Genomic DNA, 11412 nt, shown 5'->3' on the forward strand with positions numbered 1-11412 from the left:
CCTCAAATGGCATCTTTTCATTTTTAAATCTTTAGTAGAAATTGAGTGCGCTTGCGAATATCAATGTGGATGCAGCTGCAATGTTGCACAACACGACGACATGCAATCTATCCCTATTAACGGCTTTCTTAAGTTCACATTAAGCTTTTAGGTGTGAACAAGACGCACATGTTTTTATTGTCACGCCGGCAAGTACAGCGTCAAGAAGATAACTAGATAGATCAATACAGCCCCATTTTGCGGGAGGTTTGCTTCTTCTGAATGCTGGAGTAATGCCATCTGACAAACTGATGGAGTGGGTGGAGGAGAGAGAGAGAGAGAGAGAGAGGGTGGGAGCTCTGGTTGGGCGGATCTGACCCTGCTTTGCCTTCGGACCGCCTCTCCCGATCCCTCCTTCAAGCCTCTGGGGCTGCTGCGCTCGTGTTTAGTTTCCCTCTCATAGTCAAAGGAAGGATTGATTCCTTTGGGAAGAGACACAAATCACTTCAATTTGATCGAGAGGGCTAAGGATACAGCCTTCTCTTGATTTGGCCACTTTTGAGTTTTTTGTCTCTTCTCTCTGCTGATAAAGAAAAATCGGGGAAAAAAACAAGAGGAGAAAAGTTGTTAGGTCATGATGACAGTTGATATGAGATCTTCTTGATCGCACTAGCTGCTCCCAGGAAACATTATTGGCACAGAAAAGACGTCTTGCTTTTTGTTTCCACTTTGCGTCTTGGTGACACCGGGATCTGTCCTGGTTTCCAAACTCGTTCCCATCCGAGCGCTGAGCTGCCTCTCTCTCTCTTTCTTTCTCGCGCTCTCTCTCTTACGCACGGGAGGTGGGCACCTGAGAACACTACCAACGGGAAGAGAGTGTGAGAGATCCCGGTTTCATGTTTGGGATTCAGGAGAGCATCCAAAGGAGTGGGAGTATTTTGAAAGAGGAGCCCATCGGAGCCGGCATGAACGCAGTCCGAACATGGATGCAAGGCGCCGGGGTGCTGGATGCGAACACGGCCGCGCAGAGGTAAGAGACCCCCGGGGCTGCGACTGCGATCACCTCCCACGGAGCGTGGACTGATCTTGCTGCTGGCGTTTGTTTTGAGGAAACTCGATCCGGATTGTGGAGGATTACGCCTTTGATGCGCTTTGCTTTGTCGTTTAGTGAGCTTTTGATGAGTTCCTTTGGATGCAAAGTTTGGGTACTTTGCCAAAGCTCACCCACCTTCTTTTGCATGCAGTCACATCTGGAGGTCCTAAGACCACTGGATTGAACGTGCTGGAGAAATACTAAGAATAATAATGGCCAAATAAATGCATAATAATACTAATACTAATAAATTAATAAAGATTTCGCATATATACATGTATAGGCATTTTTAATTCTCCAATCAGTGGGATAGAAATTAAACATCCATTTTATTTCTATAACACATCTACGTCTAATATCTGTGAGGATGTTTTTTAACACGGGCCTTTCTGTGTGTCTTCCCCGCAGTGGAGTGGGACTGGCCCGGGCGCACTTCGAGAAACAGCCGCCCTCAAATCTTCGCAAATCCAACTTCTTCCACTTCGTTTTAGCCCTTTATGACCGACAAGGACAGCCGGTGGAAATCGAGAGAACCTCTTTTGTCGGATTTGTTGAAAAAGAGAAGGTGAGTTTATTGAACGAGCTTCACAAATTGATTTTCAGCACCACGATGTCACCGGAGCACAAAATACGATCGCATACGCCTTTGCATTTTCTATTTTAAAAGTGCAGGAGATATTATATGATGCACATTTGAAAACCGTCGAAATAATTAATATGAGAATATATTGAAAAAAAAAAAAATGTGTGATTAGTAAAATCGAAATTATTGCAATATTACCTTGAAATAAACATCTCAGGAATCAAATCGGATAGTTATTTAAACGGGATAGTTATTTAATATGTTCAATGCTAATACAGATTAATTTAAAAATGTAAGATTAAGGCTAAATATGCATTTCTTACATTCATAAATAAAATTCGCAAATAGGTCTGTTAATTTTGCATGCCTTCAAAACTCAATCACCTGTATTTTTCTTCAGCCGCCTTAACAGAAAATGTTCAACCATTTTAGTAGAGCTTAATTTACATATTTAGAAAAATATATCTTATGCATTTTGTAGCCTGCATAATAAAACAATATTAGGCTGTGAGTAGGTAATATCAGTAATGGCCTATAACTTACTATAATGCTACTACTATAACTTACTATAAGTAATGTAACCTAATACAGCTAAGAATAAATTCATTTGACCTCATACATTAAATACAATTCATGAGATAATTCCGTTTTGTTTACACACACGCTATATTTTTAACTAAAATAGTATTTGCGCTCCAGGTGATTTTATTGAACAGGCCCAAACGATATCATTTTGTAAGCGCAGTAACTTTCCTCCCGTTAGTATGTATGATTTTGAGACCTGTTGTAATATTATTTTCATGCCCAGGAGACTACAGGAGAAAAGACAAACAATGGCATACATTACAGACTGCAACTTCTCTACAGCAACGGTAAGGACATGCTCACATTTGCGCACGAGGCTTGAGTTTGCGCACTTTCGTTGATCGTGATTTGCAATTCATCGCCCTAAAATAGCAACAGTAGCAGGTGCTGTCATTAGAGATCTCCATTTGACGAAGATTGGCAGTGATTTAAATCAACGATTTAACCGATCGAGGCTGGTTCTGTCTGAACAATTAAACGCAATCAGTGATTGACTCCTCAACACCAACTAATTCTCATTGACTTTCTTCAAATCCAAGCATGCCTCTTCCCAATGAATCAGTATCATTTTAAAGCATTAATAATTCACCCAAGGTTTAAATCAATTAGAAACCTATTTCCAGCCACGCGATATTAATTGTTAATGTGCTTTTATTGGAGTGAGTGTGAATTGATCATGTTCATTAGTGTGTAATCTGACAGCCTGTCTATCATTTGTCATCTGGTCAGTTTCTAAATAAACCAGCTGTTAGTTCTGCCACCTCTCAAGCGTATTGTGCACAGTGCTTTTTAAATCTATGCTTCATCACATCATCATTTCTGTCCGTTTTGATTTTATTCATAAGTATTTAAATTCAAAGTGGTTGAAAAGCAATGAACTCATGGCAAGTCCTAACTTTGGCACCATTTAGATTTAGATTTTATTTAAGGCAGTAATTACACTCATGTTTAAATTCAATCATGCATTATGTGTTTTCATAAAGAATTATTTAGCATTAGTTTAATTTGCTATTTAATTTAATTAGAAAGTAGTAAATAAACTGTCAGGTGTGGGCAGGTGTGTTCAGTGTTAAAGTTATAATTAGGCTAATCATGCATCACAAAATATCTTCTTATATAAAAAATAACAGTTATTTAAAATCTCTTCCGCTAATTATAGTATACGAAATTATACTATGTTTAATAAATATAGCATTCAAAGAATATTGTTTTTATGTACTGTTCATTTAATATGTGCACATATTACAATACAATTAAGCTACCAAAATGTGCTTGTGCTATTTCAAGAGCATTATGCTTGGTGCAATGACAGTGCATTGTAATAGCCGATTTAGAGATAATGAATGTGAATGTGTTTGTGGGAAATGTCATGAAAAGCACATGCTGATGTCAAGTTTCTGTGTGTTCCAGGCATCAGAACAGAGCAGGATTTTTATGTAAGACTAATTGACTCCATGACTAAACAGGTAAGGGTTCATCTTGTCCTGCACACTACCATCTGCGCATGTCACCAGAGGCTAATTCATACATGTTGGGGCATCAGGACATGCTAAAGGTTGAACTGTTTGTGCCCCATACAGATGAATCTCACAGTGCATGCGTATCTCCCAGGGACAGTGTCACATTTTTACATGCACGGTGGCAACGGCATCACAGGATGTCCTGTGGCCTCTTTTGGACTTTTTGTGCTTGACCGTCTGAAAGTTTGTTTGCTGTTTAACTGTGCGGCATAGTGTGTAGCCTATTTTCTTTTCAGATTTTTCTTATCAGTTTTTTTGCAAACCCAGTACACTCGCACAGCCCTTGCAAGCCTTTTCGTGAACATGTTTGTGTTGCCCGCTGGTGTGGTTCACATGTCATGCTCGGCTGCCTTCTTCTGAACTCTGGCTTGTTTCATTTCTTGTATGTACAATATGGCAGATCTACATTATTAGTGTTGCCTGTTTCCTGTTTCCTGTTTGATTTTATCAGTCACCGAAGACATGTGTGGCCCTGGGCTAGTGTCTGGATGGTTTATACCTAGTGTTGTTGTTTTTTTTTTTTGTTTGTAGAGAACCAAAATGCTGACCTTGGATCAGCCCTAATTAGCGTGTCATGGGAATTAGCGATTAGCATTTGTGAAAGTGGTCTATTAAACATATCCGTGTTTATTAGCTGCCTCCTGCAAACTGAGAAAGGCTCCATGCTAGGCTCTTTACACTTCGCTAACGGTCGCTAACTTACCTGTGGGCGGCAGCTCCCTCTCCCTCCTGCCTAAGTTGCGTGGCGGGGAACATCAAAGCGCATTAAACCCCAGTAGCTGCCACTTTGACAGCGCTAGTCTGGCAGTAGGTAGAAGAGCTGTTGTTTCCTAACTATCTGCTTTGCTGCACTTCGTGGGAGGACATGGCACTTTTGAGTGAAGTGTCGCTAGAGCGCTGTTTATCAGTGTCAAGTTAAAAAATAATCACCCAGACGCCTCGGCTTCCCCCTCACAAATCTTTTGTAGTTGTTTGCCGGCAGTTTTCATGTCAGTCTTCTTGGAATATATTTAGCACTTGTATTCATTATTTTTGCGCAGGTATTACAACACGTGTAATAGAAATCCCAAGGAATGAGATTGCGATCCCCTTTGCTGCTGTATTGTATGCGAGAAACTTTCAGATGTGAAGACAACCTATGGTTAAATCACTCGCTAAAGGGATCCGCTTAGAACTACACTTAAAGATGAACATGTGTACGCGACAGTCGGAGGATATCAAATTCCCTTCTCCAACAACAAGACAGCTAGTTACCTTGTAACAGCTCAGAAAGCTCAGTTGCGAGTGATATATTAACCACGCCAACAGCTTGTGGAGTGGATGTGTCTTTGATTTCCTCAGGTGAATGAGATCGAGAGAGAGTTCGGGATCAGATGTGGTTTCACTCTGGGGCAGTCAGACCTGTTGAGAGGGTGAAATGAGACCTGGATACTGGCTGACCACAGGACAGCTACAGGTGTCTCGGCCCATGTTGCGGCTCGGACTAAAAACAAACTTTCAGTTTGAAGAGTAGGCACTCTTGAGAAGGGAGTGCGGATGCTACTCCGCTGGCAGTCGTTATCAGATTACAGACGACCTGAGTAATCTTTAGTGATGTTCTATATCGCCGTCGGCCTTCTGTAATCACTCAGTGAGATGCTAGTTATTGGGCTGTGGAGTGAGTTAATGTGAGGCATTCATGAAATTCTGAAGGCAAAAAAGTTCATCGTCAATAGTGTAACGATGTAAGATGCACAGCTCACACATAAAGTCACTTTCAAACCAAGCAGCGTTCTGTAGGTTAACTCCGTGACCAACCTGTCGTGGGGAAAGCTTTGCGCGAAATTCCCAATCGCATGGATTCCTGTTGAAATGACCGGCCGATTCACTGAACACCACAACTTTAGAGCATAGCGCTGATTCGAATTTGTTAGCAAAACTATTACTTTCTAAGTGGCTGTGGGAACAAATGTGAATCACGGAGGCTGCTAAAGTGTTTCGCAATGCTATCAAGGCTAAAACACTTACACTCTGTTTATGTTACGGTGGCAAAAACAGCTAAAACAGCTTTAGCTTGGACTGTAATTAGTGTCCAGATTTGCTGTTGTTACTGCTCTCAGAGCGAGTGCAGAGCTTATTATTCTCTGGCGAGACTGATTTACTCTTGCAACTGCGCAACAGTTGCATGAAGGCGCTTGTTATTTTGGTAGTTACTGTCACAGGCAAATGATTAGATTCAGCAGATACCGTAAACATCTCAGTGTTTTACATTTCAAGCTATAGTGCTAATTTACTGCATCTGTTGTTTTAACAGTGGCCTAGTGGTTACCTCCGAATCTGACATGCTGAGCTGTAGCGCATTTCTCTTTTGCTTTGCATTGTTTTGTTTTTTATGCCACTATTAGCGCTTAACTTGGATTTAACCGGGAATACTTGAGTTTAGGCAGCTGAGGGAAGAATAGTCAAGTCAAGTCAAGTCAAGTCTGCTTTATTGTCAATTCTTCCACATGTACAGCACATACACACAGAGAATTGAAATTGCGTTACTCTCAGACCCTTGGTGCATACAGATAACACTAACAGTAGAACATAAATACAGATATACAGATTAAGTATAAAATACAACTATACAAATATACAAATAAGGTAAAATGTAAAAAAATATATAAAAAAATATATATAAAGCAGCACACGGCACATGGCAGATAGAGTGCAAACCAGTGAAGTAAACAACAGTGCAGATATAATGATTTGTAGTGCAAAAAGAGCTTATTTAGACTGATTAAAGTGACTGTGTGTGTGTATTTGGGAGGGGGGAGTGGGAGAGTCCGTCAGAGTTCAGTGGTGCGTGAGAATACTCCACATACTAAGATTCTAGCATTAAGTGAAAACCTCACCCCGCAGCTTTCATTGGTCAACTCAATCACCCAGCCACCAGTCAAGAAAAGATCAGACTTCGTTGATTCAGAGTTCAGAAACATCACAAATGTTTTAGATCGCGACAAACAGTAATGCTATCCATCAGAATGTGCTATAATGCTATAACAACATTAGGGTGTGGGTCAGGGCTAGGTGTTAGGATTTGTTTCAGTGTTGTGTAGTAAATACTGTGATTGATGTGAATCTTCAGAATTGGCCATGGGGTGGGATTTGCACTTAACTGGTTTGGCGAAATAATCACACCGTTATCCTGGAATTGTAACTCATAGTGGGGTACAGAAGAGGGAGTCGGGGACGTGGGGGGCCCTTAAGTTTGAGTTTGACAGTTAAATCTGTGATCAGCAGCTTCAGTGCCAACACCTCTGACAAACATAGTGCAGAGACAGCAGACCTCCCACGTTCCTCCCTCATCTATCCTACTTTTCCTTTTTCTTCTCTCATTACCTCCTGGATTGGTTGTTTTTTAAGATGCAGTACTAGATGTTCGTTGTTTTGCTTGAGCTAACTTGAGCTTGAGCTAAACTTAGCCAGTGAATCAGACCACGCCCTCTCTCCAAACCCCGCTCTACAAAGGCATGTCAGCAAGCAGTTTTACACGCAAAATGCATTGTGATTAGCTCGGCAATACACATTTCTTTTCACTTAGCTTTGTTTTTTTAATCCCTCTTTTAACCCATCCACTCCACAACACACTCAGCCTTGTTTTGTTCCCTGGTCTCCTGCTCAAATTCTTGCACCATCTAGAAGTCTCTCAGATGTCTGTTAGCTGTCTCTAGAAACCCTGCGTCTATTCTCCTGTCTGTCTGCCTGCCCAACTCTTGCTCTCTTTTCCTCTTCTCTTGTTTCTCAGGCTTTATGTCTGAACAGCTGATCAGGGGTGGGGTGGGATACTTATTCGTGTATGTGAACGCTTCTGTGTGTGTGGGAGAACAAAGAGTGAAATCACTGCCAAGACAGCACCTCTTTAAAGGTAGCGCAGTGGCCTGGGAAAAAAGGCAGCCGTGTTCTTAATGGCATGCTAACAGATGATGCCAACTGTGTAGGAAGTAGGTTTCCATGTATTTATAGCATCTTGTTTACTTGCCTTCGATTTCAGGCATCACATCAAAGCCACTGAGGAAAACGCTAGATGAAATATGAAAAGTGTGCTTGGCGAGATGAAATATGTATTACAAGGCATATGAACATTGCATGCTTATTAATGTGCCCTTCTCGCACTTCGGCACACAATTAAAACTGCCCTAAACATCACACTTTAACATTTTTTATGATTTTATTGTGCTGTAATTTTTTATGCGACACCTTTGCACATTCGATGTTTCTTCTAAGTCAAAAAGAAACTACTTCCTGTTCTTTGATCGCAGTAAAAGCAGCCAAGGCATTTAAAAGTTATCAAGATGGCACACTTTAAGAGCCTAAAATTAACCTAAAATTTCCCTTTTAGGAATGCTTAATACAAACAAAATATACAAAGACTAATTCATCTTTATGAGTCACTTCCATTTGTATGACTGGAGGAATTTGTGACACTTCAAGCATTGTTTTTTCCTACACTGGACAATTTTGAGTCTTCTTTAAGACCTTGTATTACACTTTATCTATTTTCATCTGTAAATTTCAATTACAATACATATCTTTAAAGGCTTTTTCTTTCTGAGCCAGAAATCTCAACTCCAGTAGCACTTACATACACCTTTACCGTTTTATTCTTATCTATATTCTGAAGGTTTTGCAGAGGGTTTCGTTTATATATCACTTGCTTGATTTATAGAACATTTTATTACTAAAAATATGGTGATTTTTTTTCTGGCTGTTAACAGTATTCTTTGATTTATAAAATGATAAAAAAAAGGTATCCAAAGTCCCCTCTGTAAAAGCCTTTAAGTGAAATATGACAAACAAACTAAATAAATAAGAAAAAAAATAAAATAACTACAATTAAAGTTCTGAATTTGGTAATAGCCAATGTTTAGATCTCTTTTTGCAAATGTATGCAAAATTAGTGTATATTTAATTAAATATTGCCTCGTTTGCATATTTAAAAACTGTAAATAAAAAAAAAATAAAATTCAGAAAACTTGTAGTACGTAACAATTAATTTAATGAATTGCGATTTTTAACCTTTTTAACTGTGGTGTCTTGCTTTAAGAAAAGTATTAAAAATGCTGCTGAAGTCAACATGAAATCATATAATGTGAGAAAAATCTTATAAAATAAAATAAGATAAACTAAAAAAATAAAATAATGTGCATTCATAAAATAAATAAGGGAGTTTTTGACTTCATGTTGACTTGAATGGCAGGATATTACCCGAATGACATTTTATAATAAATTCATGATGTATTATTAAGGCATTAAGGCAAGTGGAAGAATACTGCTGTTCCAGAGCACAGCTCAGCAAGAATGGGCGAAGATAGATTTGGTGTTTATAGATAGAAATATGAAGCATGTCTTTGGGCTGGCAGACAGTGATGCATGCTGTGTACTTCTAGAAGACCTTGGCCCCCATTCCCTCAAAGTGAAAGAAAACCATCTGAACAAATGCTCCGAGCTTGCCAACTCCAGCACTGGCTGTAACAATATCGCTTTCAGTGCCTTTGTATAATGTAAAGTACATCTGAAAGACATCAAACAATGAGCCAATGTGTCGTCGGTCTCTGGATATTTCTCCTGTCAAATTACCCTTTTCTTGGTAGATAGAACTTTGCGTCAGTGTTTTTTTTACCAGTTAAGGTCAATGGGACAAACTTTTTTGATGCTGGACAGGCTTGCTGAATTACACCTCCATTACATGGCAGAGAGGAATGACTGTGCGTAACGGGACAGATTTGCTGCCAGTCGAACGAGATCCCAGAATCTTAGCAAGGTGACACACTTGGCGTAGTCAAACGCGGCACTGTTCGGAATGACATACCATGTCCAACATTCAACTCGGGGAGGAGGGGGGACACGCAAGGCTTTGCCATCCTGGCAGCGCTGTGTTTTGTATTAAGGAGGGGTGAGAGCAAAGCCGAGAAAATCTGGGAGAAAATTGGGGGGCGGTACCAGATGGTGCACCGTGCTCCAGTCTGGCATCCCAACTGCTCTCTCGCACCCACCTCCTCCAGCCTCCTGCCTCCCCCCACCGCCCCTGTGCCACACACCACTGATGGTTTGGCACGTCATATGCTAGCGTAGGTAGTATGCCAGTGAGCGCATAGTCAAGTCAAGTCAAGTCACCTTTATTTATATAGCGCTTTTAACAATACAGATTGTGTCAAAGCAACTGAACAGCATTAATTAGGAAAATAGTGTGTCAATAATGCAAAATGACAATAGTAAACACTCATTTTTCAGTTAAAGACAGTTCATCACTGAATTCAGTGATGTCATCATCCAGCTCAGTTCAGTTTAAATAGTATCTTTGCAATCATTTGCAATCAAGACAACGATATCGCTGGAAATTAAGTGTCCCCAACTAAGCAAGCATAGGCACTTCATATTTTTACCCATGAGTGAACGATGCAAAAATGAAAGAAAAAGATGAGTGAGTGAACTGAAGCGATAAATACTGTAATATGAAACAGTAATATTGTGAAACATAAACAAACTGTTTTCTGAATCTGAATATATTTTAATATGTAATTTATTCCTGTAATTTTAAAGCTGAATTTTCAGCATCATTACTCTCTTCAGTGTCACATTAGAAATTATTCTAACATGATATTTGGTGTTTAGTTATTATTGGTGCTTAATTATTAATAATGGTTCTTATTATCAGTGTTGGGTTTTTGTTGAAACAGTGATTTTTTTTTTTAGATAAGGTTATTCGATAATTAGATCATTCAAAAGAACAACATTTATTTGAAATAGAAATGTTTTGTATCATTATAAATATCTTTACTGTCACTTTTGATCAATTTAATGCATCCTTAAAAATATTAATTCCTTTAAAAATCTTACCTAAAACTTTTGAATGGTAGAGTATAACAAAAATAATAAGCAGCACAACTGTTTTCAACATTGATAATAATAATAATAATTATGATTATTATTATAATAATAGCCTAATAAATATATTTTGAGCAGCTGATGAGCATATTTGAAGTTGTTTTAAATTGCAATATTGTTTCACAATATTACTGTTTTACTATATTTTGATAAATAAATGCAGCCTTGGTGAGTACGAGATTTCTTTCAAATACGTACAAAAAAAATCATAGCCTAGTTGTTCCAAATTTGTGACTGATAGTGTACCCTATGTATGTTTATTTAAATTTCACTAACCTGAAGTACACAAAACTTAATTTGGAGACTTGATTTGAAATATCAGTAATTGAGTCAGATCTTGATTCACTATCCACTCTGATTCATTCTCTGAGTTTATTCGTTTGAATGGATCATTAAAGGAACTGGCTTGAGCCGTTCGCTCAATAACCGTTTGCTATAGAGCTAGACTGGCCGCATTGTGTCTATATGATTCACCGAGTTCACACTGCACGATTTTAGCCCGATTTTTCACTCGCCGACAGGTTTTAACAAGTTTGAAAATCATGCAGTGTGAACTCGGCATAAGAGGAATTAACTCGTAAGAGTCATTTGCTCATGGCTCAGACTTGGTCGTGCACACAGCACGATGTTGTTGAATCACTTGAAACAATCAAATAGGATTACTTGTCGCACTGTTATGCCGAGTTCACACTGCACGATTTTCAAACTCGTCGGATCGCCGTTGTTTTCACACTGCGTGACTA

At 39.2% G+C, this 11412-nt stretch overlaps 1 protein-coding gene across 1 annotated transcript in view; it reads left to right on the forward strand.

Annotated features, from left to right (window-relative positions):
- The first annotated feature begins 295 nt into the window (after positions 1-295).
- Positions 296-11412, forward strand: part of LOC107661744 (transcription factor COE1-like) — a 140592-nt gene continuing 129475 nt past the window's right edge. The window contains exons 1-4 of the mRNA XM_016451545.1: positions 296-1009; positions 1481-1637; positions 2464-2527; positions 3651-3706. Coding sequence (XP_016307031.1) covers positions 876-1009; positions 1481-1637; positions 2464-2527; positions 3651-3706 — 411 coding nt within the window. The 5' untranslated portion in view covers positions 296-875. The remainder of the gene's footprint in view (positions 1010-1480; positions 1638-2463; positions 2528-3650; positions 3707-11412) is intronic.

This window comes from Sinocyclocheilus anshuiensis, unplaced genomic scaffold (genome assembly GCF_001515605.1).
Source record: "Sinocyclocheilus anshuiensis isolate Anshui unplaced genomic scaffold, SAMN03320099.WGS_v1.1 scaffold25, whole genome shotgun sequence".
In the NCBI taxonomy this organism is placed as follows: domain Eukaryota; kingdom Metazoa; phylum Chordata; class Actinopteri; order Cypriniformes; family Cyprinidae; genus Sinocyclocheilus; species Sinocyclocheilus anshuiensis.